We start from the raw sequence: 17,074 nt of genomic DNA, 5'->3' as shown, positions 1-17,074 counted from the left end.
CAAGATTTGGATTGACCCCCCTTTGCCTTCAAAGCAGCATCAATTCTTCTAGGTACACATGCACACAGTTTTTAAAGGAACTCAGCTGGTAGGTTGTTCCAAACAGCTTCGAGAACTAACCACAGATCTTCTGCGGATATAGGTTTCCTCACATCCTTCTGTCTCTTCATGTAATCCCAGACACATTGATGATGTTGAGATCAGGGCTCTGTGGGGGCCAAACCATCACATCCAGTACTTCTTGCTCTTCTTCATGCTGAAGATAGTTCTTAATGACTTTGGCTGTATATTTGGGGTTGTTGTCCTGCTGCAGAATACATTTGGGGCCAATAAACAATCATTTATATTTGTGAAAGCATTCTTTGTTTACAGCATTTTTTTTCTCACCTGCCTAAAACTTTTGGACAGCACTGTATTTAGGAAAAAAGGCTGTATAAAAGGAGACACAAATGAAATTTGCTAGTGACGGAATCAGTCAGTCAGACGGGGTTTCAGCTTGTTTTTATGGGTCAGTATAATGTTATGCCACATTTGGACATTTGTTTTGATCATTTAAGCACAAATTCATGTCCTTCATCTGAATTTTATTGTTTTGAGGTTTGGCCTTCGGAGTCTAACCCTTGTGTGACCTAATCCAGGTTTGGCAACATATGAAATAAAATATTATTAATTATAATTATTATAATTAGATTATTCATTTGAGGATGCTAACTATGAAGCAAGACCCACCGTTTCTGTGTAGAAAATATTAAAAAGTAATTGGTTTTGGTTGCTGGAAACGTGTATACCTTTGTAAAAATGAATGAAATTTTAATAAGATATGTGAAACACAAAGGAGTGACTTTGGGTTTCACTTTGGGTTGACTTTTAAGTCAGAACAAATATTTTAGTTGAACAGAATAAGAAAAACTACAACAGAGTACATTCTGTTGGCTCATCAATAAAACAAAATCAAAGCTTTTGAATGAAAAGTTGAAAAGCACTTAGTTTTGATGACCAAAATGACTTTGACATTTGTTATATGACTGGTTTTAGAAAAAGCTCATTACTTATTTTTTACAACTTAAAATATAAATTAAATAAAAATAAAATTTTCAAAATGAAAAATTCAGAATCTTTTTTTTTTTAATTGAAGTGTCGATTGAGCAGTCTGACAAATGTTTTCAAAGTAATTAAATAAATGTAATTTGCATATAAGAGTTTTAATTTGCAACATCTTTTTTTTTATTAAAAATGTAAAAACTCATGTATCAAATAGGACACATTGGGCCTTGAGGGAATAACCATCACATCCGCTTTGAAATCTGCAAGTAAAAATCTGCAATTACTAATGACCTTCACTTTAAGCATCTTAAGATTTTATTTTAAGATTTCATGTTTTGGCTGCTGTGTTAATGCATTTTAATTTTTAAGGTCACTACGTTCCATCTGTGAAAGGTAATATGCAAATTTGTGCAAAACCACTTGTGTGTCATTTGCTTTAATTAATAACTCTTTTCTTGTCTTCTTTACTCTACATTAAAGCTATTTTTATTACAGATGGAAGATTGTTACCTGGATAAAACTGTCACATTTTCAGAAATGTTACTTATTCTAAACCTGTTGTAAAATTCCTCATATGTACTGTATATAGCACAAGTGTAAAAAGGAATTTCATTTTGTGTTTCATCAGAAATAATTATGGGAAAATTCTGTTAGGTCAAAGTAACTGTGATTCAGACTCATCTGAGATTTTTAGTACATGCAAGTATGGAATCATTTTGAAAATCCTAGGTGGCACAACATTCAGGCTGATGACAACACTCGATCCTCCTTTGTTATGGCTGATGGGTAATTAAAAATAAAATTGTGCACAGATTCAATCACATTTACAAATCTGGAATCATTTTAATGAGTCAGCCAGTAAAACAGCATTCTTTGAACATTAAATCCAGTATTTTATTTAAATTAAGCATCCCTGTAGGTAGTGCTGTCATTAGTACTATTCATTATGAGCGGTCCAAATCAAAAAGCCATGAGATGTATCTTTATGACGGCACTACTATCAGTGTCCCACAATAAGACATATATAATAATTGGTTAATTGTATCATATCATACCACCATAGAGTTCAGAAAAAAATAGTACATCAGTCTGCATAGAGCACCAAAACTTAATCTTGAATGCAAAATTCTAGATAGCCAATTCACAGTGATTTTACTGCAGAAAGGTCAGTGCTCTATCTACTCACATATCACTGAAAAGAGTCAGTAGTCCACATAAAAGATAAAAGTACATCCCACTTTGAAATGAGCAAAATTGTAGTTTCTGATTCTATAATGCAAAAGTTATTTAGTGCAATATCAATGCATTTTGTATGCTATTCATGTGTTTATCTTATCACCAATGTTGTCAATTGCTTAGAGTTCATGGACAGAGCTGTGGGGCTCAGGGAGCTTCCTAATGTCACAGTTCTGGATCAAATTGAAGTAAAAAACAATCATCTCCTCGTAGTTCTTAGTGGAAATCCTTTCATTGATGCCATGGAATCTGAGAAACAAAGGAAAAAAAGGATTCATGGTACTTGGAACAAGAAAGTATTTTATATATTCCCCTCTTCTATTCATGCTGCATGATCTGTTTCTAGAGTTGAGAAATAATCACTGCACGTGGAATTCACTTTTGTGTGAGAATCGCATCTGTAACCGGAAGGTCGCCGGTTCGATCCCTGGGCTCTCTGTCCTGGTCGTTGTGTCCCTGGGCAAGACACTTTACCCTACTTGCCTACTGGTGTTGGCCAGAGGGGCCGATGGCGCGATATGGCAGCCTCGCTTCTGTCAGTCTGCCCCAGGGCAGCTGTGGCTACAACTGTAGCTTGCCTCCACCAGTGAATGAATAATGGTATTGTAAAGCGCTTTGGGTGCCTTGAAAAGCGCTATATAAATCCAATCCATTATTAATTCTTCTTACTGTATTTATTCAATTTTAAATTGAGGTCTGCAGACATTTTTGGTGAAAATATATTTTGACAGTATTAAAAACTGCTGAATTCTCACCTCTCAGGGTCACCTGGCTTAAACCAAGCCGGGGAAAACCGATAAATATTTTTGGTCAGGTCGACGAAGTGTCGACTGTCTGTGTTTCCAATACAGATACCTGCACATTTAAATATGATATTAAATTACTTATAATGTCCCGAAAGATGCTTTAAAATGCTTCCAGCTAATTCATAAAAATGTCTACAAATCTGTATGAACCCTACCTGGAGCAACTGTAACTGTTGGAAACAAGTCCAGCACCGTTTTCTTAATAATTTGGAAGCCAAAGGCCTTGTCATCAGCACCGCTGATGGGTAGAGGGTCAAATCCATCAACAAGTTCTACCTTCACTCGCTGGTCGCCCACCGTATCCTTGATGATGTCCAGTACCTAAAAAAGACAGCACACATCTCATATTCATGTCAAAGTGTACATAGTAAGGCATTCATTCTCAAAAAGGACTCTACCTCTTGTACCGACTGCGCTGAGTGAATTCGTAGATTTACATAAGCTTCAGCAAGGGAAGGAATAACATTTATCTGCAGAGGGAGGGAGATATTGAATTTTTACAAAGAAAAGTAACAGGCTTAAAATCTTACTTCTTGTGAATTACATTCAATTTAAAATAATCACTGCACCTTTACTCCTGCATTAAAAAAGGTGACTGCTGTGGTAGTCCTTACAAATGCATTAGATACTGGTTTTCTTTCAAGTATCCTGAAACATAAAAACTGGTCTATTTCACTGGAACCAATCACAAGAAAACATGACATTTGAATTTATATTTAAATGATATTTAGCAGTTATTACCTGCTAAGGAGCGGAGAGAAGAGCCACAAATTCGACATTATGAACTTTAGTGGTAAACTGAACTGAAGGCAAAGAATTAGTAGTTGGTAAAGAATGAGTACATGAGTATACTACTAGTAAAGAAGTATTTAGATTACCCTACCTTGTGGGCCAGATGCTCAAAGGTGTCACCTTCAGGACCATAACCAAATAACCTCGGCATTGGGTTGTCCTCTAGTCTGAGGAAACAGGATCACAGTTAAATCTTTTATACTAGCTTTTTAAACATGGGGTAGTAAAATTATGGAAGGCAGTGAAACATATGAACAGAGAAGCTAAACAGAACTCATTATAGTTTAAAAAACAATGTTCCTCTCACCTTTTGACTGCTGTGGCTAAGATCCCAATGCTAGTTTCCCTGGGAGGCATCGAGGAGTGACCAGGGGCCACAGACACACTAAGCTTTATAACGGCCTGGCCTTTTTCACTTAACCCAATTCTGCAAATCATAAATCGTACACATAAACATAAGATGTGATCAACACAAGTGCACAACACATGTTTAGATAGGTTCTTACAGAGCAGCAGGTCCTTCAAGACCAGGAATGATTCCATCAGATATAGTCAGGCCCTCATCCATGACAAACAACAGCTGGACACCACGTTGCTTCAGAATACGCACTATGTTCATCGCTCCATTGAGACCATTGATCTTAAAAAAGAGATTTTGAAGAGCACAGCCATTAAAATGTGATATTTCCAATCCCACTTAAGTTTGTAATGTCATAGTGAAACTGTTAACATACTTCTTCATCATGACCAAGACCGATGTAAAATCCCCTGCGTGGAGCATAGCCCTTTAACAGCAAGTACTCCAGCGCCTGAAGTATTCCCTAGAAGAAATAAATCAGCTGTTTAGCCAAATATACCTCAAGTCTGTTTAAAAGTAAGCTCACACAAAAGTAATATGTTTTCACACCATTACAGAGTTTTTGTCATCTATGGTTCCTCTGCCGTAGATGAAGCCATCGATCTCCTTTGCAGAAAATGGTGGCGCTTCCCAACCATCTGACTCTGAAGCAGGTACTACATCAATGTGGGCCAGCAGCATGTATGGCACCAGTTCAGGCTGTGATCCTTTCACCCAAAACAAGTGGCTGTAGTTTGCCACCAATTCATGATGAACCAAGCTAGAAGAGAAAACTGTAGGGAAGGCTGACAAAAAAAAACAAGCTGAAAGAGCAATTCTTTTCTTAAATTCATCATCTATCGCTTTAATTAATTGCAGCTCTGCAAGATCCCTCTGCTCCAGAAGGCACATGTGCAGGCCCGTCCTTAATTCACCAGCGAACATCTAAATGATTCAGAGGATTTGAAGAAAGTTCTATTGTCAGATGAAACCAAAGAACCCAAAGAACACCATCTCCATAGACAAGCATGGAAGTGGAAATATTATGCTTTGGGTCTGTTTTTTCTGCTAAGGATACCGGACAACTTCACCACATAGAGTGGCTAATGGACAGGGCCATGTAGCATAAAATCTGGGATAAGAACCTCCTCCCCTAACCCACAACACTGAAGATGGGTCATGGATAGGTTTTCCAGCATGACCTAAAACATACTGCAAGGCAACAAAAGAGGTAAATGGTTAAATAAAGAAGCACATTAAGCTTATGGAGTGCCATAGCCAGTCTCCAGATGTCAACCCTTTAGAAAGTCAGTGGAGGGAGCTGAAACTTCAAGTTGCCAAGTCAGAGTCAAGAAAACTAAAAGTTTTAGAGAATTTCTGCAAAGAGAAGTGGGCCAAAATCCCTCCTGAAATGTGTGTAAAACTGGTGATCAACTTCTGTCTCACTTACTTAAAATTAAACTTCCATACAAACTGGAGACTGTTCTTTTTTTTTTAAGTGAGCAAGCTCACATTTTCAGCAGGGGATCAAATAATTATTTCTCTCACTGTACAAACAATAAATGTTTTTGAGAAGTCCCCATACACCAAAGCAAAGAAAACTCTGAGACAGTTAAAGACAACAAGCTGTGATTGTAATGAAGTGTTTCAGCAAATATAATTTTCCCCCTGTTAACATACATGAGGCTTTTTCAGTTGCTTAGTAACAATCCAATTTATAAAATAAAACATACTGAGAAATGGCTGCTATGTTTATTCTTATAACCGCAGTTAAATGTCTCCCACTTTGTCGGGGATGTTTGGAAAGAAGGGTGAATGTAATGTAATGCATGTATTATCCTTATTGTGAATGAAAATGAACAAGTGAAGATCAAGTAGCAATTTCTGCATTTGTTAAACATAAGGACTTTTATTTGTTTTCAATTGTTTTTAAGCAGAGTCAGCTTCTTTTCTTGAATTGGAAGAATCTGTTCTCATGGCACACCTGCAGCAGGTATACATAGGCATCATTTTACCAAAATACACTATATTGGCAAAGTCAGAAATCAACTGTCCAAATCATTGAATTCAGGTCTACACTAATGGAAAGAAGGACGCCTTGGACCACTGAGTGTCAGAACAACTATCCAGGATGAAACAACAACAAACAATCCATGAGTACATCAGGAAAAGGGCCACTCTTTTGTTGGGACTGCTCTGTCTCTTGCTGCACTTTTCCATGGCTGTGCTAGCAACAGCAGCCTCTTGTGACTGCAAGGACATTATACTAGTTGTTGCTAGTACAACTGTTGATGGTGCAACTGCTAACATGTTGACTAATTTGACAAATTTTAGTGCACCTGTGTTTTTTTTAGTTACAAAGGGTAGGCCAGCATAATATTAAACTCTATGGCCAAGAATGGGATGTAACTCAGTTACTATTAGTGTGAAGGCAAACAAGCAAATACTTTTGGCAATATTGTGTATCAACGCACTGAAAGATACTGTTCCAAATAAATAGTAAAATATTAGATAAAACAGTGAATTGTGTGTCACTGACAAAGGCATCAATTAAGTATTTTACAGTGGAATTGAGGGTTACATTGTGGTTGCTGTGGGTTTCACTAACCAGCTGCCAAAAAAGTGCCATGAACTGCTGTGTAACTTGCTGCTTAATGATGATTATTATTGTTAACCTTTCTGGAAGTTTACCTGTCATCAGATTTGTTCTACACTTCCAATAAAGACTAGAGTAAGCAGGTAAAACGCACCAAAACCTCAGGTCATGTGACTTGATGTTTTGAACCACGTGCATCTCAATGTAGGTTTCGACATACCTGGGCTCGGCAAAACGTCGAAAGGTCAATTCTGAATAAGGTGTACGGAACAAAGTACATCTGCACAGCAAACACTAACTGCGTCTTTATCCATTTATTAGCGTTATACAAGTTTGACATACAAAAACTACATTAACGTTTAGAGTTTGCTACAACTGACCGATCAAATCATGCGTGCAAGCGTCGACAGCCATCAGCTAGTTCCAGTTGAGCATATTATATATAAACAGTGTTGGGGAGTAATGGAATACATGTACCGCCGTTACGTATTTAAAATACAAAAACTAAGCACGTTTTACTGGCAGGTTTACCTTTTCGGAGGAATCTGTCAAATTCATGCAGCGCAGTGGTGTTGCTTTCTGTATTTGAGAATGACACGGTGGGGATGCGGATTGCCTCTGGACAAATGGAGACAAATTGTTACCAAACAGAAGTGTCTCTACATCCACTACAACACGACTCCGAATACCTTTAAAATTTGCTAGGAGCTCCTCTCTCTGATGGTGGTCAATGACGAGCGATTTGTTATTCGTCTTTTCCCAGTGTGCGAGTTGAAGTCCGGCGTTAACGTCCAGTGAAAGAGTCCTGATAGCCGCTATTGTAAATAACAGCAGGACTGTAATAAGCAAGCTGCTAATAATTATCTTTAAAAACTTAAATATTCTTAACTTTGAACCCGACTCAGTCATTGTAATGGTTGTTGTGTTTACAGCAGAACTCGTCGACTGTGACTGCAGGCTGAATTTGCATTAGAGCCACCCGCTGCCAGACACAGACAGTCACGCCTACATTATGTAGAGAGCAGTTTTCAGAGCTTATTTCAGTTTTAGTTAAAGCACCATTCGGAGAAAGAATATACAAAGCTTGTGTGCAATAAAGGCTTGTTTTGCAGTATAAAAAGGCGCATAGAAATTTTATTGAAGTACATATCAAACATTTAAAAAAGAGAAAAAAAAAGGCATGCAAGTACCGTGACAAGTTCTGTGAAAAGGCAATATTACAATTAGGGTTAAGAAAATAGACAATTTTTAAAATTAGTTCGTTTCGGCATCACTTCTATAGTAACAAGAACAGTGACAATATTATAGAAAAAACAAAACAACAAAAAGAAAAGAAAAAAAAAAAAAAAAAAACAAGTATAAAACTGGATTTTGTAGTTCGCTTCCACAAAAGGGGAAACAAAAATCTGTCGGTGTGAAAGTAACACTAAATTAAAGCAATGTTAATCCTGTGCATAGTCAACATCTGTGTCCTGTGACTCTGCCTGAACCAGAAGCCTGTCCTCACCTTATGACCAATAGCTTAGACTGTCCTCAACATTAACATAAATAAGGTACAGGACACATGCTACAATTATGAAAACTAAAATCTGTATGTGAATGGGTACAAGATAGCGCTCCACCTCCCGTCTCTGCTGGGTCATGGGACTCACAGGACTGTCAGGGTAGGAATACTGGACAGGTCTCTGTGCGGCACCCTTGATGGGTCTCCGTCGAGTGACGCTGAAAAACAATGGAATACACATCCTTATAATTGAGTCAGAGCACTTTCACCATGTGAAAGATGTTCATCTGCCAAACATTTTTTATTTATTTATTTTTTTAATCTTTTTATTTTATCTCTTATGCAGCAAGTAAGAGTTTCAACAGGGTTTGTGTGGTACTTACTAGATCCCTGTCGGAGTGGTCTTACTGTCTGGAAGGATGTCCTTGAAAGCATCTTTCACAGGTTCCTGGGGAGGCTAGAAAAGACGGTAAAAATGAGTGAAATCACACAAATGAAACCAGAAACAGTAAAGACAGGAGCCCTGCATTTCAAGTAGAAAGATGGTGACCGTAATGAAAACAAAGGTTCTGCTCCCAAGTTTGATGTACTGGGATGTTTGTTTTGTTTTTGTTTTTTTAAATTAAAAACAGTGGGTTGGGAAAGGAAAGACTAACCAGAATATTGACGATGCATGACATTGGTATATGATTTGCAGTTACTAGAGTTTGGTAAAACATTTAAGCAATTGTTAAAGTTAATGTGCCGATTGAATTTTATAGATTGATTTAAAATAAAAATGACATCAAAGAAAGTTCAATCAACACCCCATCAAACATATAGTGCTTGTGTAGTAAGTGCATGTGCATCCCATCAAGTGATATGGATCAAAATCCAAATCTTAAGAGCCAGTAAGATGTATATGACACCATTCTCCATTAATGTGAAAAAAAAAAACCCAAAAAAAAAAACCTCTGAAACAATTCAGCCGGCACCAAAGTTTGTGTGTAAAGTGTGACTGAACACCATAAGCTCTGACCCCGTCTGACTGTGCCCAGTTTTCCTGCACACTGGTCCCATTGAACTCGCACGCATTGTCTGTGACAGACCGTGAGCTCGAATTCTCCATCTATTTACAGCAAGAATGTAAACTGAGCAACAACTCCAGCAGAGATTATGTATAACAAAAATAAAGACTGAATATGGAGCTTTAAATGTGGATCAACTTTCCTCCTCAACCATTTGAGTGATGCTGAAGTATTGAGAAGAAAGTGATGAGTCATCAGTGGACTTTGATCTAGGTAGAACCTGCAAGGTATCATGTTAAAAGCAATAAAACATGATGCATCTCCATATGAATGGTAAATAAAAACCATCGAACTATGGTATGTTGAGAGGTTCACAAAGCAAAAAAAAAGACTAAGGAATGCAGAGAATTTAAAATTCATAGGGCGCCTACTAAGACCAGCCTACCGTTGATCCTAATCGTGTGTGGTGATCTGCAGCGGATGTGCTAATAATCTGTGAGCACTGAGATTGACTCCGCTCTGAAGACTTTAACGCATTCCGTGAATTCCAGTTGGAACGACATCTTGTGTTCCTAGGAGGACAAGGGCGCTTAAAAAGCCAAGCCCATGAAAGGGGGGGGGAGGGGGGGGGAACAACTTTGTTATCACTTAACAATTCAGTTTGACAGAATGTTCTTGAAATGATATGAAATATCTGCAGTAATTACCAGCCTTGATGAGGGTAAAAAGCACTGTGGGTAAAAAATGTGATTCTGAAAAGTTAAAGAAAATAACATCAAAAGTTACAATTCAAATGCTTTGGCAAAAATCTGAATCCAGTATTAAAACTGCAATGAGTAACCATTAGGTGGCACTAGAGGGAAGTTTTGTGCTGTGATAGAACTGTTGAGTGGCAGTATGATACCCAGCAGATGGCAATAAGGCCAACTTACTTCCAGATTGTTAAAAAGAGAACGTTTTAAAAAAAAAAAAAAAAAGTGACTTTCATCTAAAAGAACCAAAGTCTCTAAAATAATTCCTCACCTGGCTGCTCTCTTGTTGGGTTTGGTCTGAAGGGTCAGGTTGTTTTTCTGAACCTGTACAAGCCAGAGAAAAATACAACGTTGTGATACGAATAAAGCAAGATCTTATTCAAATAAACCCCCAAACATTTCTTGTCATACCCAAGTCTTCATCTTTCTCCTGCTGCTTTTCCTCCTCTTCAGAGTCAGAGTACAGTATGGCTTTGTCTGCTTCATTCAACCTTTCACATCTGTCAGACTGTAGCAGTTTATGGAGTTTTCTTTCATACAAGACCCTAGTGGAGGCTGGCATTGAAACACAGCATGAAACCAATTTCCTCTTAAGGTCTAGGTCTATATAGATCTAAAAACCATCTGAATGTTATGTATAAAGACTTTCTTTCAATGGGGAAAAAAAAAAATTAAAAGGTGCTTAAAAATCTTTTCATAACCCTCACCAGTTATAGGCCCAGGTTTAACACCATGTTTGCGTAATGTGGCCTTGAGGTCCTCATCAGTCAGACAACTTGGAACAGGCATCTCTGCATCCTCTGGATCTTTCTTGTCCTAACAAAGACAAGATTTGCTCGATTTAAAGTGATAACAGCTGTGAGTTAAATGCCAGGAAGATCCAGGTGTGAAGATAGAAATAAAAACAGCTGGAGGCTGTCATTTATGGATCCGTTCAGTCTTCTAATCATGTTGTAAGTCATTTGCATTCATGTTTAGATATGATAGAAAAAAAGATAGAAGTAAAAAAAAAATTAAAAAGCTATAAAGATTTTAAATTTTATTCACACTAAAGCCAAATAAAGTTACTTTGTTGTACCCCACCAAACCAACTGAAAAATTAATATAATATATAAATAAATTTAAAAAAAAAATCTGATACATAATATAAAATACCAAATAAGAAAAAAAAAAAAAAAAAAACCGAGAGAAAAAAAAAAATGTATAAACTTAGGTTGCAACTCATAATTCACATTCAGGGGGAGACCAAGGAAACGTCACATATTTATTACCATTTCTCAGTTTAAACGCCTGTTCACTTTATCTTGCAGTTTCTAAAAGTGAAACTGACACAATGTTGTGCTTAGTTTTGATAGTTTACCCAAAACATGACAAGCGCCAGCGTTCCCCTTCATAACAGAGCTAGATGAGCGTGACAGGTGCGCACACGCCTGTAATGGTAGCCTCCATTACAGAAACATCTCATGTAACATATACCAACTGTACAGCAGGTGGTTTAAGTGCTTGAAGTCCTCAAGTGTGCAACAGCAAGAGGGCTGTTCGGAAGCAATGGTCCAGAGCTCCACACCTCCAAAGCACACAGCTGCTGAACTTGTGCTGCTGCGGTGTGAAAGAATTAGCATTGGCAACGTCTGGCATTATTGATACCAATTTAATGTATGGACATCAGTTGTGACAGCCGATACTAAAGAGCCGTTGCACAGAGCGAATACTTTGTCATTGTCACTCATTAAGTTCGTCCCTACTTCGAAAAAGTCTACAGTAGAAAAACCATGTAGCCACAAAATATGGACTCACATCTCCTGCACGGTCCTCCTCGTCGCTGGAGAAATCCGCCGCGTTTTTCTGATCAATGTGTTTGAGGTGCAGCTCCACATACACTGCCCTTTTGCTCGCTGCAGGTGGCAGCGCGACGTTATGAGCGACTAAATCCGACTTTAGACGAGATTTAGAGAGATGGGCGGGCTCCTCCACAAACGGCATTTCACAAGAAAACAACAGCAAAATGTGAGAAAACAATACTGTTCGGTGCCCTCGGTGGAACTGCGAAGAAAGCCTTCTGCTGTAATCAGACTAGATTGAGAACAGCTGCAGTCCAAGACTTGATTGGCAGCAAGAAACTCCGCGTTACATACAGTATCCAAGCTCGTTGTGAATTTATATGTTTCAGCTGCATGTAATGTCTGTTTGTTAAACTAAGTAGAAAACTGAAAATGCAGTCCAGACTTTGCAGTACAACTTTGAGCTAGAATATTAGTCAGAAAGAAAAAGATTTTTATTGTAATTTTACTTTAAAGCTAAAACTATTCATTCCCAAAAATATTTCCATCTAAATGGAAGTCTATTTATTAAAATTAGAGCTGGTGGAGACATACTGCCATTAAAAAGGAAAAGCACAAGCGTTTTTAATTTGTATATTTTAAGTCCCCTATTGTGATGGATACAGCCATTGACATTTAGAGGTTTATGATCAGTTAATTTTTTTTTCAGTGAGAAAAGACTGATTCTCATTATGAATTTAAAGATGTATACAGCAGTTTCAGTAAAATAATCACATACCTTTGACTTCCAGGTGTGACCCACACTTTGGTTGCTGCTGGCACTGTGATATATGCTGCTGCAGCAGCATTTTGACACGAGTGATGCATTCAGGCCGTTGAATTGGTGAGTTCTTATTTTCTGACACCTGTGAGCAGATGAAGAACAAAAGGAAAAACACTGGTTCAGGTGATTATCTGTTAAGCAGGGAATCGAATATGTCAGCAGACATTGTTTTCACTTGTTTTTAGTTACTTTTGTGACATTTACAATTAACCATCTCCCATATTGTACAATCTGACAATATATAACGGCTGCATCATATTTGCATGATCAGACCTGTTTCCAGCAGTTTAACAGTAATAATAATATATATATATATATATATACACTTGCGCTATTTGCAATGTTGTCATAACCTTGAGGATTTTTCCACATAATGCAATTTACCAGCAAAGATAAATTCATTATCACTGTTGCATCAAGGCATGAGCTCATTGTCAAGGGTGCTAATCTCAATAATAGAGTTCACTTCACTGATTAATTCATATTTGATGTATTTCCATATTGTTGGGGTACAACAACAAGATGAAAACATCAACATATCCTCCCAGCGCTGAAGATAAAAATATTATCACTATGGTGATTATTCTGCAGGCTTGTCAGCATATTGGCATATCTATTCCCTACCACAAATTTTAATGTTTAGCTGCTGTTTAGGTGTAGTTCAGCTCACTCTGTGCTGACTTCTGACATAACAATCAGGTCTTGTTTAGCATACGACTGTGTTTTAAGCTCCTGTAACTTCTGATTTAGCTGAACTGGTTCTAAATTCAGCTAAGCTGGTCAAAAGCTGAAACTCAAACTGAGCTCTCAGATAGGATTAGTCTCTGTGTCCAGGATTCCTTGTCTTGCTTTCAACAAACCACTATAGATTACTAACCTGCTGAGTAATAAGAGAGATCGTTGCAAATGAATTTAATTCATTTGTTTCAGGTGCAATCAATTTTAAACAGCATCTCTATTGGAATGGAGTTCTTAAATATTCCTCTTCTTCTTTAGATGCATAGGATGTGTAAATACACTCATCGGCCACTTCATTTGGTGCACCTTGCAGATACTGGGTAGGACCTGCTTTTGCCTTCAAATTGCCCAAATTCTTAGATTCAACAAGATGCTAGGGGCCCAAAGTGCCAAGAAAATCCTCCACACCATTATGGCACCACTAGCCTGAACCATTGATACAAAGTAGGTTGGATCCATGTTTTCATGTTGTTTCTGACCCTATCATCTAGATGTTGCAGCAGAAATGGAGACTCATCAAACCAGGCAATATTCTTCCTAACTTCTATTACATATTTTATTGACCCCATGCAAGCTGTAGCCTTAGTTTCCTCTTCTTAACTGACAGGTGGTCTTGAGTTGCTGTAACTCATCTGCCTCAAGGTTTGATGTGTTGTGCATTTAGACGCACTCTTCTGCTTACCTTTGCAGTAACAAGTGAATATTTGAGTTACTGTTGCTTTCCCGTTAGATGGTAAATGGCCTGTATTTGTATAGCGTTTTACTAGTCCCTAAGGACCCCAAAGCGCTTTACACATCCAGTCATCCACCCATTCATACACACATTCACACACTGGTGATGGCAAGCGACATTGTAGCCACAGCCGCCCTGGGGCGCACTGACAGAGGTGAGGCTGCCGGACACTGGCGCCACCGGGCCCTCTGACCATCACCAGTAGGCAACGGGTGAAGTGTGTTGCCCAAGGACACAACGACCGAGGCAACCTTGCGATTACAAGGCGAACTCCCAACTCTTGAGCCACGATTGCCCCACCGATCAAAGTTCAAAGATTCTGGCCATTCTCAAAAATCCTTTTTTCTTTTCTTTTCTTTTCTTTTTTTCTTTTTTAAAGAGGACTGCAGCACTGTGGATATTTTCATTTTTTCAGAACATTCTCTGTAAACCCAGGTGATGGTTGTTTGGGAAAATGCCAGCAGCTCAGCAGCTGAAATAGTGAAAGCCATCTGGCACCAACAACTATGACATGTTCAAAGTCTCTTACTGTAAATCACCTTTCTTCCCCCTTCTGATGCTCAGTTTGATCTTCAGTGGGTTTACTTGACCATGTCTACATGCCTAAATGCATTGAATTGGTTATATGTGATTAGCTGATTAGATATTTATTTAAACCAGGAGTTGAGCAGGTATACGTAATAAATTGGCTGGTGAAATGTATTAAGGAATTTATATACTCAGAAATTACATTGTCCTATTTGATATTGTTGCATATAGTGACATGCTGTTTGGCTAATAAGCTGGTATGTCTTAAAGTCTGACTTGAAATAAACTGAGTGTCAGAGCAACAAGATACATCGTGACCAGAATGCAATGTCATGCCCGTTAAAGTGTCCACGGATAAAGCAAAACCGATCACCTGAACAACACAAGCGTCATGTTAGCTCAAACACATGTAACTGCATAACTTCACTATATTGATCCGTGAATGCAAACATTACAGAAAATAACTGTTGAATTGTTGCTTATTGCCAATAATTTGCACCATTTTAGATCAGTTCAGTTAAAGTTATGAACCTGTATGCTGTTTTATGTCAATTCGCAGTGCTGCACTTGGCCAGTTGCTTTTGTGACTGACTCAGAGGAAACCGTAAAGGCCATTGTGTTAAAACTGGTGAAATGTTGCTATAGCAATCATCTCTGTTTGTCTTCATAGCAGAAGTCACTTAATTTTGTGGTTTTTAAATATCAAAGCCAAAGATTTTTTTTAATGTACACAGTCTTCAGATAAGATTCAAGAAGGCCAATTATGGATATATCAAAGTCACGAGATATTCATCAGGGAGTTATTGTGGTCAAATGCTTTTTGAATCCTTTTGAAAAATCTAGTTAAAACGAGACAGCAGGCAAACCACAGCAATTCACATGTGAAGCACTTGATAAACGTGCTGTGATTGTTCAGTTAGCTAAAGTGCAAACCATCTACTCGTGACATGAGTTTTGTCACTGATCATTGCCAGCTCCTCTAATTTATTTATTTATTTTAAAGTGATAATATTAAAACAATCGACCCTAGAACTAAATCGAGCCAAAGCCACTAAAACATTCAACATTCACAAATGTCATTTTATGCTACTTTTTGCTTTACTTTTAATCCAATTTGTTTTTATTTATTAATTACCCAATGACCACCACTGTTATTATTTCACTGGTCACTAGAAAACAATAGAAAACAAAGAACTAAGGAAACCTGGAAAGGAAATATTTCTTCTTTTTTTTAAAGTGACATAACATAAACCCAAACGCAAGCTCAGGAACTAAATCATTAGAAGACGGTACTTGGTTGGAAGAGCTGGAGGCAAAAGGTCCTTTTGGCTCAAAGGGCTCTGGGGACTCCCTGAGGGTAAATACCCACTGAAGGGCTGCCTTGTGAACTACACCCCTTTTTAAAGACTTTTGTTTTGTTTTTTTATGCATTCACATCAACAGCAGGCATGCTAAAGTGACTTTATAGTCAGTCAGCAGTTGGTATGAGTCAAAATATTTTTCGTTTCCTTCACTGTGTATTTTCTTTTTCATTTTTAAATGCCAGTTGTTGTTGCTGCATTCATGAATGCACTTCCAAGTCTTGACCAATCGCTGTTAAACCTATGTTACTACGTGTCCCTGAAGCAAGATCTAGTACATCTCCTCTTTCATCATTTCAAAAAACAGGGTGTTTCCTCCAAAAATTAAAAGAAATGCAAAAAAAGAGTCAATGCTGAGGCGAATAGGCTTACAAAGATCACAGAGTCCACTTTAAACGGGCAGCTGGTGCAGAACATTCCACATTACTGAATTAAACACATCTCTGTATGCAAAGAGTCGTGACTATGACAATAAACCTCCCACTGGAAAACAAAGCTCTTTGTGGATGTTTTGGAAAGGCTGGCAGCAGCAATAAAAGATTTGTTTCATTTCCTTAACCATCTGCTAAGTCGCACATTTTATGAAATCTAGTCAGTCATTTCCCAAAAAACATCCCTAGGAAAATATCTTATGTAAGCTGCAACTCAAACTGACTATATGTGCCCCCCAACTCCAAAAGTTTGATTGAAAAGAGCTTTGTGATCTCGATGCTCTAGGCTACAGCTTTGTTGATGTAATTACAAAAGATTTCAGAGGCAACAAATAGCTGGTCTAAATAAAATGCTACAAACCCAAAGTAACATAAATCATCCCGCATGCTGGGAATACTTTATTTGTAATTTATCATTCCCTAACTAGTTTGAACTGTATTTGGTTTTCCGGTTTGATTTGGGGGGGTTTGTTGGGGGGGGGGGGGGTTGTATATATGAAAGGAAATCACAATAAAGACACCTGACAATTTTTTTTTTTTTTTTTCCAAAAAAAAACCCCCAAACCCAAAAATCTTCAAATAGAGTTCCTCAGTTGAAAGTCCAC

At 37.9% G+C, this 17,074-nt stretch overlaps 2 protein-coding genes across 2 annotated transcripts; both read right to left on the bottom strand.

Moving 5' to 3' along the window:
- Positions 1 to 1,862: 1,862 nt before the first annotated feature.
- Positions 1,863 to 7,855, bottom strand: LOC146550727 (N-fatty-acyl-amino acid synthase/hydrolase PM20D1.2-like). Its single transcript, XM_085259380.1, has 13 exons — positions 7,501 to 7,855; positions 7,343 to 7,429; positions 4,786 to 5,021; positions 4,613 to 4,699; positions 4,385 to 4,518; positions 4,186 to 4,305; positions 3,970 to 4,045; positions 3,828 to 3,889; positions 3,656 to 3,734; positions 3,485 to 3,556; positions 3,242 to 3,407; positions 3,036 to 3,135; positions 1,863 to 2,529 (listed from the first exon to the last, which is right to left on the bottom strand). Exons 1-13 carry the CDS (start codon positions 7,718 to 7,720, stop codon positions 2,400 to 2,402), a joined length of 1,569 nt encoding a protein of 522 aa, XP_085115506.1. The 5' UTR covers positions 7,721 to 7,855; the 3' UTR covers positions 1,863 to 2,399.
- Positions 7,856 to 7,912: 57 nt separating this feature from the next.
- On the bottom strand, positions 7,913 to 12,610 carry lemd1 (LEM domain containing 1). The gene is made up of 10 exons (XM_085259381.1): positions 11,872 to 12,610; positions 10,782 to 10,890; positions 10,486 to 10,629; positions 10,346 to 10,398; positions 10,030 to 10,074; positions 9,768 to 9,911; positions 9,527 to 9,602; positions 9,334 to 9,425; positions 8,699 to 8,772; positions 7,913 to 8,533 (listed from the first exon to the last, which is right to left on the bottom strand). The coding sequence occupies exons 1-10, from the start codon at positions 12,055 to 12,057 to the stop codon at positions 8,320 to 8,322; spliced, it is 1,137 nt and encodes a 378-aa protein (XP_085115507.1). The 5' UTR covers positions 12,058 to 12,610; the 3' UTR covers positions 7,913 to 8,319.
- Positions 12,611 to 17,074: the final 4,464 nt, after the last annotated feature.

The sequence above is a fragment of the Mchenga conophoros genome, linkage group LG20, assembly GCF_057382185.1.
Source record: "Mchenga conophoros isolate Kocher_MC1m ecotype Shallow Benthic linkage group LG20, M_conophoros_male_GT1.1, whole genome shotgun sequence".
NCBI classification, from domain to species: Eukaryota; Metazoa; Chordata; class Actinopteri; order Cichliformes; family Cichlidae; genus Mchenga; species Mchenga conophoros.
This window is presented reverse-complemented; position numbering and strand designations above follow the sequence as displayed.